Below are 21,753 nucleotides of genomic sequence, written 5' to 3'. Positions count from 1 at the left end.
CACCAGCTGGGATAATTTTCAGATACAAAGGAGAAAGATGCCGTTTGAATACCGTGGAGAAGGCACAACACTTTTATACTACTATTCTTAAGGAAAGAACACCATCTCCACGTACATCTACAGTTTTGGAGATTAAAGAGAGTGAAGAGAAGCAACCTCAACGAGAATTGCAAGAACAGTCCAAGGAGGAATTAGAAGGAGTGCAAGGTGCAGAAGGAGGTTTTTTGGATGAGCCCTTGCTGGAATCTTCTCCAATTTTGGACTCGGTTCGGATGATTGAATCTAAGGATCAACGTATAACTAGAGCTCAATCTAAGTTACTTAAACAAAAGCAACAACAACAACAGGAAAGACAAGACAAGGAGGCAGTTAAGAGTGCTGCACAAGAGATTGGAGCTATGGGAGGAGCGAAATCGAAGCTTTCGGATGAACTTCAAGTATTTTGCTCTGTGCTCCGAAAAGAGGCTCATGACCTTTAAGTGTTTATCTTGGAATGTTAATGGGTTGAATTCAGCACAGAAAAGGAAGAAATTATTTACATATTTGAAACAATTTAATAATGATATAATTTGTTTACAAGAAACGCATATTACAACTCAAGATCAAAAATATCTGATAAACTCCAAACTAGGAACACATTTTATATCTTCAACTTCGCAAAAAAAGAATGGTGTGGTTATCTATGTAAATAAAAAATTAATAGCTAAAGTTATAGAAACAGATGAAGATGGTAGGTTTGTAGCAATTGAATTGCTTACGGCAAAGGGCCAAATTCTTTTGATTGGAATTTATGCTCCCAATCAACAACAGGACTATTTCTACAAGATGCTACATACCAAAATACTGCAATGGGATTACAGATCTATTTTAATTATGGGAGATTGGAATGGAGTAATTGATTCTAAATTAGATAAAAAGAGTTTGGCAAAGTCTAGAATCAGACTACCACAGACTTTTTTTGACATGAAAGAAGATATGGAACTAAAAGATGTTTGGAGAATACATAATCCAAAAGAACTGGACTACACTTTCTTTTCTGATAGACACAGATCCTTCTCTAGGATTGACTTTATCTTGTTGTCAGATGATTTACTTGTCAAGACAAAAAGAACAAAGATTTTTCCAAGAACTTTGACTGACCACAGCCCAGTATGGATAGAAATTGAGATGGATAAGGTTGAGAGACGTTCCTGGAGATTAAATGAGAACTTGTTTAGATATGAAAAAAATACAACAGAACTTAAAAAGCATCTGAAAGAATTTTTTGAAATAAATCTGAATAAAGGTACCCCAATTGAAATTGTCTGGGACGCAAGTAAAGCTTATATGAGAGGGGTACTTATCTACATGAACTCTAAACATAGACTGTTTCGACAAAAGAAAAGATCTGAATTGGAAATAGAAATAAAGAATAAAGAACAGTTACTTATTAAAAATCCAACAGATGAAAGAATAAGCAGTGCTATAAAACTTTTGAGAGACCAATTTCAAATGCTTATGGCGGAACAAGTTGCAACAAACTTAAAATATGCGAAGCATAATACATTTTGCAACGCTAATAAACCGGGCAGATGGTTGGCTTACACATTGAGGAAAAAACAAAGTATACGGACTATAGATAGTATTGATATTGGAGGGAAAGAAATTTTTCAACAAAAATTAATTAAAGAAGCTTTTGTGGACTATTATACCAAATTATATGCCAAGGAGGAGGTGCAGAATGGACTTATAGAAAAATACTTAAACGATAAAAGAGTTACAAAAATTACTGATCAACAAAAGGAAAGAATGAATTATCCTATAACAGAGGAGGAGATAATAGTAGCAATTAAACAGTTAAAAACAGCCAAAGCTCCTGGTACGGATGGTTTGACTGCAGTGTATTACAAAACCTTGCAAGCTGAAATGGTGGAACAACTTAGAGATTTATTTTGCAATATTCAACAAGGGGGTAAAATACCCCCATCATGGACAACAGCTTACATATCTTTGATACCAAAAGAACAAGTCGGTCCTAAAAAACCAGAGAATTATAGACCAATATCTCTTTTGAATACAGATTATAAAATCTATGCGAAAGTATTAGCCAACAGGTTGATGCCAGTAATCCAAAAGGTGATTCATGAGGACCAAGCGGGATTTATCGAGGGCAGACACATGAAGGACAATGTAAGGCAAGTAATAGATTTATTGGAATATCTTGAGAAGAATAAACAGATTCCTGCAGTGCTGGTCTTTTTGGACGCAGAGAAGGCCTTTGATAGAGTTGATTGGAATTTTCTACTAAAGACTTTAAAAAAGATGGATTTTGGGGATCAATTTATACAGGCGATTTCAGCAATTTATCAAGAGCAAAAGGCACAGATCATCATTAATGGAAGTTTGACAACAGAGTTTAAAATTGAAAAAGGAACAAGACAGGGATGTCTGTTGTCCCCACTTTTATTTATTCTAACACTAGAAGTCTTGTTAAATACAATACGGGACTCTAATACCTTGAAAGGAATAAGGATTAGGCAAGAGGATTACAGAATAAAGGCATTTGCAGATGATCTGGTTGTTACCCTATCACAACCAATGGAATCAATAATCCTGATGAAGGACATTATACAAGACTATGGTAAAGTCTCAGGTTTTAGACTGAATCCAAAAAAGACTAAAATGATAGTTAAAAACATGACACAAGATCGTAAATATGAACTTGAAAGGAGGGCAGGTTTTGAGACTGTACCTAAGGTAAAATATCTAGGAGTTCAGGTTGCAGAATCAAACATGAAATTGTTTCAAAATAATTATGAGGTGTTGTGGCGAGAGGTGCAGAAAGACATGGAGACTTGGAAAAAACTGCAGCTGTCTTTACTTGGAAGAATAGCAGCAGTTAAGATGAACATTTTGCCAAGATTTCTTTTTTTGTTTCAAATGATTCCGGTGCTTAAAAGTGATAAACAATTGAAAGTTTGGCAATCTGGAGTGAATAAGTTTGTCTGGAACGAGAAGAAGCCGAGAGTGAAATTGAAAATTATGCAAGATGTTCCAGAAAGAGGAGGTCTTAAACTTCCAAACCTACAGCTATATTATGATGCGGCAGCTTTAACTTTAACAAGTGATTGGTTTGGAAGGAAAAAGACTGGAATATTGAATGCAGAAAGTTTTGATCTTTAATTTGGATGGCATGCTTACTTATTTTACGACGACAAAGTAGATAAAGTATTTAAAAGTCATATACTTAGAGATTCTTTGATGAGAGTTTGGAAGAAGCACCGACTCAAATGGGATTATAAAATACCGCTATGGCTGGATCTTGGTCATACTTTGTGGAATACAAATATAATGTCACTCGGGGGGTTTTTATATAAAGAGGTTCTTTTTACAGATGCGGGCAGATGGCAGCTGAAGACATTGCAGACACTGTTGGATGAAGGGATTAATTTAACTTGGTTACAATATAATCAATTACAACTGAGATGGAAAGAGGACCAAAAAACTGGTATTATGTTGCATGAGGAAGAATTGGTTAGACATATAAGAGAGAAAGGTCCAATGCATATCAAAAGGCTTTATAATGTTTTGCTAGAAAGAGATTCAGAAACTGAACTAGTTAAAGACTGTATGATTAAGTGGGCACAGAATTTTGAAGAACCAGTGATGCTGGAAACATGGGAAAAAATTTGGGTTCAGAATGTTAAATTTACACAGTCGCAGAGCCTGAGGGAAAATTTCTACAAAATGTTTTATAGATGGCATTTAGATCCCAAAAAGTTGTCATGTATGTACCCTAATGTTCAGCCAAAATGTTGGAGATGTGAATGTTTGGATGCTACGTATTATCATGTTTGGTGGACCTGTAGGAAAGTTAAGGCTTTTTGGATAAAAATTTGGTGGGTCATGCAGAATGTTTTGAAGAAAAAAATTCAATTTTCTCCACAATTGTTTTTACTGGGTATAGTTAGGGGTTTTACATTGGGTGAAACAAAATTGATATTGTATATGATAACAGCAGCAAGATTGTTGATAGGTAAATACTGGAAGAATGAAGCTTTGCCCACTATTGAGGAATGGACTTTGAAGATGGCCAGTTTTGCAGAGATGGAGAAGATTTCAGCATATTTAAAAGATTGTTCACAAGAGACTTATGAGTGGGAATGGAAAAGGTGGATAGAATATGTTCAGAACAAATATCAAACTAGAAAGTATCAAATAGCTTTTACTTGAAAATAATGTATTAGAAATTTTTTAAAGTAATGAGATAAAGAGAAAAACTATACAGGGGAGGGAGCGGCTCAAGTTTATATATAAGTGTTATATTATATTATGTTATTATATTAGGGTTCTTCATGATTATGAGTATATTATAGGGAAGTCAGGGGGGAGGGGAGGGTTAGGGAGGGTTAGGGAGGTTGGGAAGTTTGGGGGGAGGGGAGGGTTAGGGAGGGTTAGGGAGGTTGGGAAGATTGGGGGGGGAGGTGGGGGGGGAAAAAGGGGTGAAAATGTAATTGTAAAACTTTTGCAATAAAAAAAAAAAAAGATTGCCTAATAAATTCAAAACCCTCTTCCAAGTTTTATTTAAATAGATTATAGATGAAGAAGATTATTCATAATTTCAGAATGAAAATCTATTACTTGGTGCAAAGAACTTTTTTTTGATAAAGTAAATATGAAAATATATGTAAGATCTATTTTTTTAAACTACTTATCTAGGTCATGGAAAGTGTGATTGTGGAAAGTGTAAATGTGAAGAAGGTTGGTATGGTGATGCTTGTCAATACCCAACTATCTGCAATTTTACACGGAGGAAGAGTAATGAAATGTGCAAGAATTCTCAAGACATCATTTGTTCAAATGCAGGTGAGATTTTTATTTTAATGGGCTGATAAATTACTTTGGTGAAATAGTTTTTAATCAATCATACAATGAAAGATGAATTAAATCAACCTATTATGTCTACTAGTAGGATGCTTTTATGCCTTATTAATGACATACATTATATAACATTCTGAAAAAAACATAGGCCATGAAATCAAACATTCTTTTCAATTATAATCATATGTGGTGGAAATGCGCTGAAGCAAAAAAATATTGGAATAAAATTAAAACCTGGTTGGAAGAAATGACACAAATATTGAATTTAAGCCAGAGTTGTATTTATTGGGTATCCTACCTGACAAAATTGAAAATGAATATATTTATTTGATTATACATGTAATAACAGCTGCAAGAATTGTTTATGCACAAAATTGGAAATTAGAGAAAATACCTTTGGAAGATGAAGTAATAAGAAAGATTTTAGATTGCGCTGAAATGATTAAATTAACTTTACTTGATTAAAAATAGGGAAGAATCAGAATATTTTAAAATATGGAATTATTTTTACTATTGCTTGCAAAAGAAATATAAATGATTAATTGTATAAATACATATAAAAAACCTGATAGTAAGAATATGACTATAGTAATCTATTCGTACAGTGGTTTGAAGATGACTGAGACAGAAAAAAATGCTGGTACAAGAAGAATAAAATGAACTGAAGAATTTAATCACCGAGACGTCACAGAGGAGAGCTGATTGATGTTTTAAATGTTTTTTTTAAAAAAAATAATAAAAAACTATGTAAAAAAAATTCTTTTCAATGATAAACTGAATAGTAAACTGTAGTCCTAATGCCAATACTGTGTTTCTGATGTTTACAGGTACTTGTCACTGTGGCAGATGTAAATGTGACAATTCAGAAGGAAGTGGATTGATCCATGGTAAATACTGTGAGTGTGATGACGGAGAATGCATAGATGAAGAAACGGGGCTGATGTGTACAGGTGAGCATATTTAAAGCTATGCTAATCACTGCAAACATTCTTCAGATAATCATGCTCTATCATTGAGGACAATTTTTGCAGGCAACGGTTCTGCTCCAACTTGTGCTGAATACACCAATTTGGCTGGGGCTTAATCACAGCTGTCCTTAGAGATAATTTGGGGACTGAGGCAAGGAATATTGCAGTTACTAGCCATCATTTCCTTTCAGAGAAAGGTAATAGTTCCCCCCCCCACACACCTTTTTCTTTGAAGAATTTCTGCACCCAGAGAAACTTGGTAACAGTTAGCTGTAGTTGTGAAAATGAGGAATAAAATTGAGAAAAGTATAGCCTTGTAATATTCACAATAAACAGGCAATAAAAGGAGGGCAGTGTTTTTGCAGATCTGCATGAATGTTCACTGCTGAAGCAGTTTGAAGATTACTCTGTAGCACTTTGGACTGGAAGGCAAGGAGCTTCAGAACATGAACATGGCCAAATACTATCTGCAATTTCTTAAATTAAACACACCTCCCTCACCCCTCGAATTACTACTATCTTTTGCTTTTGAATCTGATGTGTGACTTAGGGCATTCCACCTCATATCATCAAGGAAAAGAGCAGGACAGGTGGCCAACTGATCCAGCAGCAAAGAAAAGAGTATTGTGTGCATACGTTTTCAGCGGTGGTTGGAGGGCATGGTCATCTCCAAAGTGGTAGCCACAGCCTTGTGATCCAAGCTACAACCCTTTTGAATTCTTATGATGTTGATGATGGAGGTGATGCGCAGACAAAGGAAATGGAACTGGATTGCAATGTTGTACCTACAATTTGCAGAGTTTGAGACCCTCTGCAGATACAGTTGTATACTTTACTCCAAACTGGGCACTGGGATTTAATTTGGAACAGTCTATGCATACCATAAGTCTCTCTTTTCCACTTCATATCATGACAATGTAAACCCTTGGTCCTTTCCTTATGACCATGTTTAGCTGCCATCAAATCAACAAAAAGCTGCAGCAGAATAGACCATTCCTCTATATTAGCCTGACTCAATCCACCTATTACAGGATAACAGGAGGATAATTATCCCACAAGCTTTAATTATTAGAGATACCCAAGACAGCGAGATAGCATTGAAGTGGCAGTTTGCATAACCTTCTGAAAATTTAGCATTATATTTAGCGCACTCCATTATCTAACTGAAGTTTTAATTGAAAGTTTCATTTATCATCAAATCTTCTGAGGCCAGAAGTTGCCCTTTCTTTTTGAGACATAAATATTTACTTCTGAGATGAGGTCACTGATGGCCTGTAAGAAGAAAAACATCATTTTACTTCTGAGAAGACAGTTGGAAAGTATGCCACCAAGAAAATTGAGCCGCTCATGGCTACTAGGAAAGAAACTATACTTCTTCCCTTTCCAAATTGCAATTCCATTGAAAAAAAATGCTAATTGAAATAACCCAAATTGACATCCTTTTCACAGAATATAACAGAGTGGTCATCCCATTTTCAAGTATCTGCCCAACTCAATATCTTTTTTCTACAAGAGACTTGGATAGATGGTTATCACATCTTTCAATATAATGTATCTCAGTGTATAAGTGGGTAACATCCTAAAGGTGGCATAGCAATTTTGATTAGTACAGAATTGGAAGCAAAAGGTGTCTCTTTTCCAACCTGAGAGCCAGTTTTGAAAGATATGTAACCAACACCATTACACTTTGCCTAAACTAGAGGTTATGACCTTAAGATGGATCACCAGGCTAAAGATCCACATCTTCCTCAATTGCATATTACTTCTTCTACTGGTAGAGGAATTACATGCTGCAGCTTCTTCAAGTTGGAGCAGTGCTATAGAATTCATTAGCATACTTTGGTCTTTCAGATGTTGGCAACCCATTGAGGTAGCCAGATCGGGAAACAGATACCACAAGGATTATCAGGAATGTTACTTATTGCCATAAAGGATAATAACAGAATCTTGAAAGCTTGTCAAGCTTTCTCATACCAAACAGAATCAATGTAGGACTATTTTGAGTTTCTTTATCATGCTTTCCATTTTTCCAGAATTGACACCAATTGTTATGGTTATATTGATATAGGGCAGTGATGGCGAACCTTTTCGGCACCGAGTGCTGAAAAGGGAGTGCATGTGCACTTGTCTGGGCTGCAACCTGGAAGAGGAGCTGGTTCCTGGTTTCTGGAGCATTTGCGTGCACTACAATCAGCTGGCCTTTGTGCATGTGGCAGTGCCGGAAAGTGGAAGAGCTGGTCTTTCGTTTTCCTGCATGTGCATGCACGCCGGCCAGGTGATCATTGCGCACACATGTGCATCAGAAACTCTGGAAGAGGAACGGGTGATGCTGTACATTGCAGGCGACATGACTCCGTGTGCCACTTTCGGCACATGTGCCATAGGTTCGCCATCACGGATATAAGGTATAATGTAAATTAGTTTCAGATTTTTATCATTTCCAGGTATTAAGTAATTAAACCTATTAAAACTTGGTGTCATAAAGTCATAAAAAGAGCCTTGGTAGTACAGTGGTCTAAAGCACCCTGTTATTAAGAACAGCTGCCTGCAATTACTGCAGGTTCGAATCTCACCAGGCTCAAGGTTGACTCAGCCTTCCATCCTTTCTAAGGTAGGTAAATTGAGGACCCAGTTGTGGGGGCAATAAGCTGACTTTGTATAAAATATACAAAAAGGATGAAGGCTATTGCTTAGCGCATTGTAAGCCGCCCTGAGTCTCCGGAGAAGGGCGGTATATAAATCAAATTAAAAAATAAATAAATATGCAGGGTAATCATATATATAAAAATCTAGAAATAACTTCCCTTGGATCAATGAGTAAAGGAACTTATACAAGGTGGCAGCACCAATCAGAATTTGGGATTTTTTTAAAAAAAAGCAGGACTGAACTTAATTAGTATTTGGATAGGAGTCCACCAGAAATATCAGCCCTGCAATCTAGTTTGAGAAATCCCAAACAGATTCTGAAGAAGAGTATTAAGCTGTTGTGTTGTGGTACTCCCTCAGGTTAGTAAACACTGAGCTTAATTCAAAAGAGATTTTAGATACAAGATTGTAGTCATTACTCTGGCATAGGTCTCCCTATGGTTCCATCAATATAGGAATGATTCTACACTCGAATAACATTTTTCTTCTTCTAGTAGGGTTTTCTTTTTCTTTCATATCAACCAAATATTGATCTATTGGTTGCAATAAGAATTGACCAACCAACTTGTTGCTTGAACCTGATGTTGGAGGTTGAGACAAAGCAACAAGTCCAAGTCACCCAGCCAGCATTCATACCTAAAGTGGGATTAGAACTCACAGATTCCTGGTTTCTAGCCTGGAGCCTTAAACCCTGGACCTCACTAGCTCTCAAAATTCAAATATAATTGATGTTCATAAATATTGTATAATTATGATGAATTTTAAATTTAAAAATCCATATTATTCATATGAAAGGCTAGACATGTTTAAAAGAATCTGATTTTTTAAAACTAAAACCTACTGCTCAGTCTAATCTAGAATAATTCCCCAAATGGAGGGCGTTGGTAAAAAATGGAGACATCATAAGTAGTAAAGAGCACAAAAATGAAGACTATGTAAGGAAAAATGTAAATGTTCCCAAACATGCAAAGTTGTGATTTGATATACAAGAACCATAATTGTTCTAAACTCAACAGAGCTTCTTCTTCTTAACATAGAGTAAAACGAAAGAACGAAAGCAGAAGAAAGCTGTGAGCTAAGTACCATTTATTAAACATATTGGGTTAGATCTGATGCCAGCAATGGAATCTTAGTAATTGTCAAAATTACACTGCTGTAAAGGAAGAATTCACTGTGATTTAATGTCAATAAAAAAAAGAAAAAAGGGTATATTTAATAATGGCAATACCTTGTTATTAGGTATTGATAACTTCTGTAAATATCTATAATATGCCCATCCTGACAGTTCAACTCATATAAACCAAAAGTTCTGATTAAATACAGGTTGACACTTCACCCTTTCAGAACAAAATGTGTCACATTCATAAATTCACATGAAATCAAACAGGTTCTTCAGAAGGCCAGAAAATGCCAGCTTTTGATGGGTCTTGACAGAGATTAAACACTCGACCTCATTGGCTCTCAAAACTCAAATATAATTGATGTTCATAAATATTTTGTGATTATGATGTTTATGATTATGCTATTTTATGATTTATGATTTTTATGATGATGGTTTTTGAGAAAAACCTGACACCCGTTAGACAAATTTTCATAACACCCATTGATCAAACATCTAAGCTTAAAACTTTAAGTTTTCAAAAAAGGAACTGAATAATGTATGTTTCTGGAAGGAAGTCTTCACTGTCAACATTATGTTTTGGGATAAGGCCATGGCATGTGTTACTGTGGAAACTGTTACTGCGAGGCTGGTTGGCATGGCGATAAATGTGAACTCCAATGTGACATCGCCCCCTGGGAGATCAAGAAGAAGTGTACCTCTCCAAATGGTAAAATCTGCAGCAACAGAGGTTTGTTGTTCACCTTGTTATCATCTAAGTTAACTTTTTCCCTACCTTTGACACTTTTCCAAAATTACAGGACTTAGGGGAAACTCAGTTGATTTGTTACTACAAAAAGAGGGGTAGATATTACTAACCATGAGCCAATGCCAATTTATGTTTTATTTGTCCCCCAGTGTATTAATATATTGAAATATGGCAAAAAAAAAAAATCTGGGGCAGGAAGGGAGCACCATGGAGAAATGCTGGTCAACATAGCTGAACAATATCTAAAGCATCCTATGTTCCTCATAAACCAATCACCTGTAATTTATAATGAGCGTGCACAGAGACCAATGGTGAAATCCAATTTTTTTAACTACCAGTTCTGTGGGTGTGGCTTGGTAGGCGTGGTGCGGCTTGGTGGGCGTGGCATGGGAAGGATACTGCAAAATCCCCATTCCCACCCCACTCTGGGGCCAACCAGAGGTGGTATTTGCTGGTTCTCCAAACTACTTAAAATTTCACTACTGGTTCTCCGAACTGCTCAAAATTTCCGCTACCGTTTCTCCAGAACATGTCAGAACCTGCTGGATTTCACCCCTGACAGAGACCCATACACATACATATTTTCCTTTATGGTGTTCATGCATAAGAGCTGGTCTTTGGGTAGGGTACCAGGTTGGGGAAGGAAAACTGCTGAAAAATTACAAAGTAGGAGTCAGCCAAAACTATTCTCCAAAGCACCTGAAGGCAGGACAAGAAGCAATGGATGGAAACTAATCAAGAAGAAAAGCAACCTAGAACAAGGGAGAAATTACCTTACACTTAGAACAATTCATCAGTGTAATAACTTGCCTCCAGAAGTTCTGAATGCTCCATCACTGGAAGTTTTTAAGAAGAGAGTGGACAACCATTTGTCTGAAATGGTATACGGTTTTCTGCCTGAGTAGAGGGTTGGACTAGAAGACTCCCAAGGTCCATTCCAACTCTGTTATTCTGAGGAAAGTTAGTCAGATATTGTGAAATCAGTGCTTATTGAACAGCACTGGGTTATGCTGTTTCAGACCTCGGCCTCTTTTGTTTCCATGTTCTTTTTAAATATTTTCACGAAACAGCAAAACTGGATGTCAGTGTAGATATGATATACACACTTGATGGGTCCTTTTTCCAATCATGGAGTAGAAGAGTGCCCAACAACAAAGAGAGTCTAAGCAAGATGAATCTTCAAATAGAGGTGCTAAGCAAAGAAAGGAGAATATAAGAGGCTTCACATTTCCTAGGTGATACGGTAATTGATCTTAGTTGAAGATCAATTGTTCTGGGTGCAGTATTGTGTCTAGGTTGTGACATGGTATCATGATCAGGCTTTCTCCTACCTCTACCCTCTATATTACAGGAAACATTTTTATTTTGTGCATAAAGTTAGATCCATACAATCTCCCTAGCAATGAGATTCTCTGCTGAATACAGTATTGAATAATATTCTTTCTTCTTAGAGAAGCATTGATTGTTTGCTGTGAGTGTGTGTGTATATATGCATGTGTACATCAGTGGTGGGATTAAATTTTTTTTTAACAACTGTTCTGTGGGCATGGCTTGGTGGGCATGGGAGGGGAAGGATACTATAAAATCTCCATTCCCTCCCCACTCCAGGGGAAGGTTACTGCAAAATCCCCATTTCCTCCCGATCAGCTGGGAGTCGGGAGGCAGAGAATAGATGGGGCGGGGCCAATCAGAGGTGGTATTTACCAGTTCTCCAAACTACTCAAAATTTCTGCTACCAGTTCTCCAGAACTGGTCAGAACCTGCTGAATAACACCTCTGGTGTATATGAGCAGACATATGAATTCTTGCTATCAAGTTGGTAATTTGATGATGCTGTTTAAATATATATCTATCTATCTATCAATCATCTATGAAATTTATTTGCCTGAAATTTAAACTGACTCTGGATTCTTACAGCATAAATATTTAGGTAAGTCTGCTCTAGATCCAACCCACTTTTTAAAAACATACTTTTTAAAGTTTTATTAAAGAGAACTGAAGGCCAATAGGGGATTTTAATATATTGGTTGGCTCAACGGAGACATTGCATTTTATTTTTGATATTTCAACAATGGAGAGGATGTGGCTTCTAAATACTGTGAATGTGTAGATAAGTGTTGCTGCCATCCTGAAAAATAGTTCCCAGGATTGTTGATTTCATAACAGAACCAACTCAGAAGACCTTACATGCAGTGGTGGGATTCAGTCCAGTTCCCACCACTTCGGGAGAATCGGTTGTTAACTTTCTGAGCAGTTTGGCACACTGGTTGTTGAAAGAAATCATTAGGTCAGAGAACCGGTTGTTAAATTGCCTGAATCCCACCACTGCTTACATGCAATATTTCATTATGGGAGAGTTAGCCCTCATCAGCTTTTGCTCAAAATAAAAATTGTGTCTAAATCTTTTGTATGTATATGTTAATTTCTATCACTAATTTATCATTTCATTTTCATTCAAGTAAGTTTAGTTTGATTGGATGAAAAATATTCATAAATAGATCTACTGTATGTTTCTAAAATGTGAAAATATGTTTGTTTTCACTAAGAAAATATTTAAAATATCAGCTGTTGTTTCTCTGACTACAGTCCAGATCTATTAGATTAAAGCAAAAGTGCAAATCTCAAAATTCATCTCTTTACTACCTCTTTATTGAGAAAACTCTGCCAAATGAGGAGCATCTAATTATCTTGAGAGCATTTATAAAACCCTCTCATTTTAATTATATGGCAATTTAAAAGCCCTGGCTAAAATATTGAAAACATACACACACACACTCATATTTCTAGAAACTATTCACTAGATTGTAACATCAGTTTTGTAAATGAATTATTTGTCTATTTGGTGACATGGAACTTTATGATTGATGGAATGTCATGATTTTGTTGAAAGTAATACTTTAAAAAATACTGTATATTATTTTATTTTTACTATATTTTATTTTAACTATATATATTTTTAAAAAATATAGTTAACTATATAAGATCAGAAAGCGGGCCAGAAGAAAGGAGTATCATTGGAAGAAATTCCCAAATAGTCAAATGTTTAAGGGATACTGTATGGACTGATTCAAGGATAATTATGGCAGCGGGCAATTATTTCTGTGTATACTTAATCATCTGACATATATCCTGGAGACACCCATGTTTCTATTTTGGATGGCATTAGTGTGTATTTTGTTCACATGATGACATCCCTGTATTCTTCCCTATGGGTGACGGTGAATTTTTTGATGAGGGTAGGTTGAGTGAAGTTCAGTGGGAGGCTTTGAGCTATTTAATGTCTCTTGGCTCAAGCAACCTCACAATTGGTGTGGGGAAACACAAGAGGAAGAAGTACTTCCTCAAGTTCCTGAATGAAAACTATGAATACATGCATTATTGACAACTTATATTCAACTTCTCTTGTTTTCATGCAGTCAGTAGTAATTACTAACATTCATATCTGGTCAAATCAAACATAAATGGATCTAAGCATTCCTAGTTTGCATGCAGCTAACATTAAGTATGCATCTCAGATCTTGGGTTTCTAAATAGGGATTTTGCGCTCATACAGTACGTTAAAATGGTTGAGTGACACAAGGCTATTCCAGCCATTTTTTGTTAGAAAAAGCAAATATATTCTAACTGGCATGCTTGATAACTAAAAAGTGCAGCAGTGCAGAAAATAAAATGCCTCTGAAGTCCCAATCTTTCTCAGTGACTGAGAATTCCTATGGCTGGGAAGAATGATAGAATAGAGCCTCTATTTACATGCCATCCATTCCCCAGCTTTATTAGTCCAAGAAGTTAAACTCCCTGTAAATTTAGGGTATTACAGAAAACTGTAACAGAAGCGTACAACTTAGAATAGAATAGAATAGAAAAATGTGGGTTAAACAGTATTATCACCAGATGAATTCGTAATTGGCTGATCAACTGCACTCAAAGTGTATCCTTAATGGAACTGCATCTACATGGAAGGAACTTTGCAGAGGAGTACCCCAAGGCTCTGTCTTAGACCCAGTACTCATCAATGATTTAGATGAAGGATAGAAGGGGAACTCATCAAATTTGCAGATGTCACCAAGCTGGTAGTAATAGTCAAAACTCCAGAAGATAGGTTTATTCATTAGTGACAACAGCAAGGTTCTACATTTAGGCAAGAAAAAACCAAATGCACAAGTATAGAATAGGTGGTATCTGGCTCAATATTAGTATTTGTGAGACAGATCTTGGACTCTTAGTGGATAGTCACTTAAATATGAGCCAGCAGTGTGCTGCAGCTGCAAAAAAAATACAGTCCTAGGCTGCATTAATAGAGGAATAGAATCAAGATCACATTAAATGTTAGTACTACTTTATAATGCCTTGATAAGACTACACTTGGAATATTGCATCCAGTTTTGATCATCACAATATAAAAAAGATGTTGAGACTGTTAAACTACCGAAGTTCTCAGATAACACAACAGTGATCGGTCTCATTCGAGACAATGATGAATCCGCATAAAGACGGGAGGTTGAATAACTAGCCTTATGGTGCAACCGGAACAATCTGGAACTGAACACACTCAAAGCCGTAGAAATGGTGGTAGGCTCTAGGAGAAACCTTTCCATACTTCCACCTCTTACAATAATAGACAACACAGTATCAACAGTAGAGACCTTCACATTTCTAGGTTCTACCATATCGCAAAATCTAAAGTGGACTCCCGGCAAATGTTCCCCGGCACACCATCAACATGTTGGAAATGCAACCACCACAAAGGCACCTATTACCATATGTGGTGGACCTGCCCAATGGCAAAACAATATTGGCAAAGGATCAAAATACAAATAGGGGAAATAACACACCAAAAGATAGAACTAAGACCAGAAAGCTTCTTATTAGGCATAGTGAATGGATACTATGAAAAAGAAACAACCTATTTAATTATACATATGATAACAGCAGCACGAATACTATACGCGCAACACTGGAAGAGTAGTGATATACCAACACCAGATAAAGTAATCAATAAAATTATGGAATGTGCGGAATTAGATAGACTCACAAAGGAATTACAAAATAGGGAAGAACATGACTTTTACTTAGTATGGAAAAAGTGGTATAGTTGGTTGAAAGATAGGAAAGAGATGAAGCAATAGGAAGTAAATAAAATGACCAAATATAATATGATGGAAACAAAGAACAGACATAGGTCAACAAAGATCAATATTAGATAGACAAAAGGGAATGACCAAAACAGGAAGAGTCAAAATACAAAGAGAAATGTATATTATAGTTGTGACAAACTGGACATGTATTGAAATGGATGTTTATATGTTTTTATGTTTTGTACGTTTCATTGTTCTGTTTAGTTTGTACTTATAAATAAAAATTGGAAAAAAAAATCTAAAGTGGAGTCCTAACATCAAAAATGTCATCAAAAAAGCACAACAAAGAATGTTCTTTCTGCACAAACTCAGAAAGCTCAAGCTGAAAGCTCAAGGACCTGCTGATATGGTTCTACAGAGGAATTATTGAGTCTGTCATCTGCACCTCTATAACTTTCTGGTTTGGTTCTGCAACCCAACAAGACAGACACAGACTTCAGAGGATAATTAGAACTGTGGACAAAACAATTGCTACCAGCCTGCCTTGGGGACGTATATGTCAAAAAGAGGGCTGTGAAAATATTTTCAGACCCCTCACATCCTAGACATAAACTGCTTCAACTCCTACCCTCAAAACAACGCTATAGAGCACTGCACACCTGAACAACTAGACACAAGAACAGTTCTTTCCCAAACGTCATCACTCTGCTAAACAAATAATTCCCTCAATACTGTCAAATTATTTATTAAGTTTGCACTACTATTAATTTTCTCATCATTCCCATCACCCATCTCCTTCCACTTATGACTGTATGACTGTAACTTTGTTGCTCATATCCTTACTATTTATATTGACTAGTCCTAATATGATTTGATTGATTTTTTGTACCCTATGGCTATCATTAAGTGTTGTACCTTATGATTCTTAATGAGTGCATCTTGTCTTTTTATGTCCACTGAGAGCATATGTACACAAATTCCTTGTGTGTCCAATCACACTTGGCCAATAAAAAATTCTATTCTTCTATTCTAGAAAGAGTGTAGAGAAGAGCTACAAAGATACTTAGAGAATTGGAGGCTAAAACATATAAAGAATGGTTGCAGGAATTAGGATGTCTAGTTTAATGAAAAAAGATCCGGAGTGGAGTGGGGTGGGGTAGTGAACATGATAGCAATGTTCCAATATCTAAGGGGCTTCCACAAAGAAGATTGGGTCAGCCTATTCTTCAAAGCATCAGAAAGTAGACCAAGAAGCAATGGATGGAAAATAAGGAGAGAACTAACCTAGAACTAAAGAGAATTTTTCTGACAGTGAGAACAATAAATCAGTGGAATGACTTGCCTCAAGAAGTTATGGGTGCTCCACCACTGGAGGTTGTTAAGAAGAGGTTGGACAACCCTTTATCTGAAATGGTTTAGAGTTTCCTGCCTGAGCAGGGGGTTGTACTAGAAAACCTCTAAGGTCCCCTCCAACTCTTTATTTTGTTATTCTGTTAACAACATTTTGTGTAAAAGGCTTTTCTTTGATAATGGCAGGAATAGAAAGACATGCTGTTTGAGGACCAGATGGGAGGAGTGTTAGTGGCTCTGATGCAGTATGCATACCCAAAACTCTCTAGGGCTGTTTGCACAACATAGCAACCCATGTGGCTTAGATATAAGGATATACACTTCTCCAATTGCTCCTCTCTCTGAGCTGCACAGCATGGACACAGTAGTCCCCAGCTTGTGTAATAGCCTGTCACACTGTGTGAACACAATGTTCCCAGGACTTCCAGCAGGAACAAACTATGGAGTATCACCATGATTTGTTTAAAGTTTGTTTATGGAGAAGATCACAGCAGAAGACCCCAGCACACTGCATTTGCTCAGCATGGTAAATGATAAAGATACTACCTACAGCAGATACCAAGCCACAGCACACAGAGAAGAATGACTGAGTGTGGGTGTTTAATAATAACAAACAAGCTTGGCTGTTGTGTCCATTTAATGTCATCTGAGTATGCAGGTAGTCCTAGGGGTCTTTGGAGAAAGATCCCAAAGAGCTGAAGGTAGTGCTCTTTACAAGGAGTCATTGAACTTATGGTACCTAGGATAAGTGAAAATATAAACTCAGGAAAGCAAACCTAGCCACACCCATATATTATACCCAAGAGATAATCAAGACTGAATTATTGTGATTTAGAATCCACCTGCATCCACCCTTTTTAAATGCAAATGTTAACGTGTTCAGGAATGATAAATTTCCTCTTGAAATAGCCATTTCAAACACATCTGCTCAGTCAATAGTTATACATGATCAGAATAACAGTTCTCAACATTGGATAGACCCTCAGTTTTTGAAGGTTCCCAGAATATACCAGTAGTTAACATGTGGAGACCAATTGCTGATTTTTCTTGAGTTCTGATTTTTCAGTGAATATATGGACAAAAGGTTCTAAAACCCAAATAATTCAGTTTAAATTCTTCCTATCTAAAATATACAGTATATACGCAGAAAGATTTTTTTAAAATTGTATCTCTCCTTCCTTGGAGTATTGCATCACTAACATATCCTTGTGGCTAATGCAAGACTTATTTTCATGGCATTTAGCTATGAAAAGATTGCCCAGCCTTGTCATATTTCGTTTAAATATAAAATTGTTGGTTTTTCTTTGATTCTGTTAAATATCAACTTTTCCTATTGCAGGAACCTGTGTATGTGGAGAATGCATATGTCACGATGTTGACCCAACTGGAGATTGGGGAGATATTCATGGAGATACTTGTGAATGTGATGAACGCAACTGCAAGGCAGCCTATGATCGATATTCAGATGATTTCTGTTCAGGTAAAGGAAATAATTTAAGGACTTAATGTGATCTCAGTGGAAGAATAAATATGCTTTACAGTGGAAACTCTAATAATACAGAGCTCAAATAATAGCATATATTGTTAAAATCCTATTTATGCCACAATTATAAACTTGAGTCCTGACTTCAGATACAAATACATAATTGCATGATGACATGATCCCACATTCTGTCATTTCCTGCCTTTGTCCCTTTCATGTGGAGGAACAAAATGATCTCACTCCACAAGATTTCCAGAAAGTGATCTGGTGGCTGGATCTGTATTTTGCCATATGAATTCATATCCTCCTGAGTGGTCAGATTAGTACCTATAAAAGAGAATATTTATTGCTCAGAATTGATGTGTGGTGTCCTTGATGCTCTCTGAGCTTGGTTGTTTTCTTGCAGGCCTTTCATTACCCAAATAAGTAACATCATCAGTTCTAGATCTATGTTTATTATCTAGTCATGAATGAAACATCTGTAAGAAAACAGCCAAGCTCAGAGAGTACCAAGGACCCAAAGTTAGTACCATTTAGCAGTTACAGCTTCAATGCTGAACAGCTACCCAGAATCCCTTGTTTTTTAAGATGGGCAGCTATATTATTTTGAAAAATAAATAAAATATGTAGGTACATTGAGGTGTTTAATACAAAATATAAAAGCATGGAGTCTAGTATCTTGCAACTTTTCCTCCTTTATGTCCAAAATAGTGGACAAACTTTTATTACCCACCTTTATTTTGTATAACTCAAGGTGGCAGATAAAATGGTCCCTTTTATTTTCCCCACAAGAACCCAATTGGATGGGATGAGCTGGGACAGAGCAACTGATCCAAAGTCACTCAGAGGGGGAAAAGATTAAGACTCAGAGGTACTCAGTTTCTAGTCCATCACAACTAGCTATACCATAATGGCTCTCTAAACATCCTTAACAACCCATATTCATTGCATTCATGCCAGCCAAATACCAATGGAGCAACTGAAGAATCAGAAGGAAGCAAGTAGATGAAATTATTTTGGCTTAGAACAAACTGAGCCAGTGCCTGTCAGATGAATTTTTTTTATCAATTATGAAGAAGAAAACAAGGAGGAAATAAAGTCTGCAAAAATGTATTCAAATTAACCATCTGGAAATTATAATAAACCAGTCTGTAAATCTAGGTGCCTGCCTAGAATTAAATGAAGCACTTGGGGTTAATTTAAAAATTTTATACTGAAAATCTGGAAACCCTATCATTCAATTGTACCTGATGGAGTTTCCACTGGAGATTCCTATACTCTCAATATTTCATTTCATTCCAAATTTTTGATTGTTGTCTTCTTCAGATCAGAATTAAATAGTAGATATAGAGATCCTACCAAAATCTCCAGCTGGGAAGAAATAAACCTCCTTCTAATAATTTCTCTCTCTCATAGATTCTAAGGATTAGAAAAAAATAAGAAATGGGGGCTATAATGCACTTTCCTGTACCCCAATTTCCTATGAAGAAAAGTTACGTAAATGTTTATCATTCTTTACACATGTTAGGAATGTGATAGAAGGTGATTCATTTGTTTCATTTTATAATTTTCTACTTCTACGTGCTTTTTTCCATCATGAAACTCAAGCAGAGTACATAAATTTCCCAGGGAGCTTTTAAGTGAATTTCTTAGTTTGAACTATAAAAAACTGTGCCCTCCATTTGTTTCAGAATATCAGCCCTCTACTGGTACAGCTAGCAGGATGGAGATAGTCTTCAAATAATTCTTTCACAAGAATTTGATGGAGTTCCATAAGAGATTAAGGACAAAAAAAAAAAAAAAAGTGGGGGGGAATTCATCTGTATGCAGATGGATGCAATTTTTTATATATTAGAGGTCTGAATCAGGAGGTTCAAGGTTTGGGGTTTTTTTTACATTAACACGTTCTGTGGCCTATAAAAGTTTGAAAACTCCTCATCTAGGGGACACCAAATCGCTTATTTCTTACCTATCTTAGTTTTAGCTAGGTCTCTAAACTGTGTCAATTTTAGGGAAGGAAGCATACCAACCACCATTTTTAAAAAAAAAAAAAGGGGGGGGGGTCTTAAATCCCCATAGCTTAAATAGGAAGACAGAACCTTTCTCCTTGATTTGCTGGACTTTTAATACAAATGTGTTATGGAGTTCCTGGTGCTCTCTGAGCTTGACTGTTTGTAGGTCTTTCAGTAAATGAAATTCCTGGATAATGAAAGATCTGCAAGCAAACAAACTCAGAAAACACCAAGAACTCCACAGTTCAACTCTGGGCTTCAGATATTGTCTTCTGTTGGATAATGAGTTATCTCAGATCTTTGGTTTCATATATTGGAACTGTGATGGACTTCTGGTTGCTATCCTACTGCTGTATCAGTTTGCTATAAGATGAAAAAGATTTTAAAAATTTACATAAGTGCTAAATACAGGATGTTTGAGAAGTCGGGCTATGTGCAAAGATATGGGAATATATGTGTGTGCTCCCAAAGTCTCCTTGGTCCAGAAGAAAAAATATAAAAGGCCATTGAAAGAAGTTACAAGTATGATACAATCCACAGAAACAGTAGCAAACAGGTAGGTAGTGTTAATTCCACTGACTCAAGAAACGTTTATGCAGAAGCTCAGAGATTTTAGACTACTGTATGGAGATAGAGGTGAAATATGTATGTTTGTTTTGCTGTTAAGGTCATGGCCAGTGTAACTGTGGACGATGTGACTGTAAGACTGGATGGACGGGGAAGAAGTGTGAACATCCAACTTCTTGCCCTATCTCCCCTGAAGAGAGCCTTAGGAAATGCCAAGGAGATTCACACCTTCCATGTTCTGGCAGAGGTAGGTTACTTGGATTTTCCAGATAATCATAATGTACATGCCTTGTGAAACTAAACTGCTTCCACAAATGAACCTTTGTGGAAGCAATTTAGTTTCACCAAGCATGTACATTAGTTTACAGTCAAATATTTGTTTTAGATTAGAGCAGTTCCCCAGCACTGCTGGCTGCTTGCTTAATGTTATCTGGGAAACAAATGAAGCGGAACAATGAGGCTCAGATTTGCCTGATGAGCAATCCATCATGTAGACTTTGCCACCTGCTCAATTGCCTCCCTGGCCTGCTACTTTAAATGGCAAGGATCAGCAGGTGGCTTGGGACCTCAAAAGTTCTAATTCAGTAAACCGGATGCTCAAAAGTTCTTCATGATTGTTTCATGATTCAGTTCATCCTTCATGTTGCTGCATCATGTAACTTGTGAAAGTAATATTCCATTAGCGCTCAGTAGGGAGTGAATATGCTTAGTTTGAAAGATATGAAGAATTCATCTTTCTCATTCATATTTTATAATAACAATGTACTATGCGTTATATCTGCAACAACTGTGTGCTGACCTGATGTTTTGCTTGTTATTGTGTTCGTGCTTTGGTAACAGATAGTTAGTGGTGCGGTCTTGCCCACTTAGGGATGGCAGAATATTTTAAGTAATAAATATTCTTATTCAGGAAACATCAGTCCC

The 21,753-nt window shown here is 36.5% G+C and overlaps 1 protein-coding gene across 1 annotated transcript in view; it reads left to right on the top strand.

Annotated features, from left to right (window-relative positions):
- ITGBL1 (integrin subunit beta like 1) overlaps positions 1–21,753 on the top strand; it is a 174,624-nt gene that overhangs the window by 67,716 nt on the left and 85,155 nt on the right. Inside the window, exons 3-7 of the mRNA XM_070944319.1 lie at positions 4,699–4,845; positions 5,688–5,810; positions 10,184–10,324; positions 18,107–18,247; positions 20,930–21,076. Coding sequence (XP_070800420.1) covers positions 4,699–4,845; positions 5,688–5,810; positions 10,184–10,324; positions 18,107–18,247; positions 20,930–21,076 — 699 coding nt within the window. The remainder of the gene's footprint in view (positions 1–4,698; positions 4,846–5,687; positions 5,811–10,183; positions 10,325–18,106; positions 18,248–20,929; positions 21,077–21,753) is intronic.

This window comes from Pituophis catenifer, unplaced genomic scaffold (assembly GCF_029215685.1).
Source record: "Pituophis catenifer annectens isolate HBS135680 unplaced genomic scaffold, rPitCat1.0.hap2 SCAF_4, whole genome shotgun sequence".
In the NCBI taxonomy this organism is placed as follows: domain Eukaryota; kingdom Metazoa; phylum Chordata; class Lepidosauria; order Squamata; family Colubridae; genus Pituophis; species Pituophis catenifer.
This window is presented reverse-complemented; position numbering and strand designations above follow the sequence as displayed.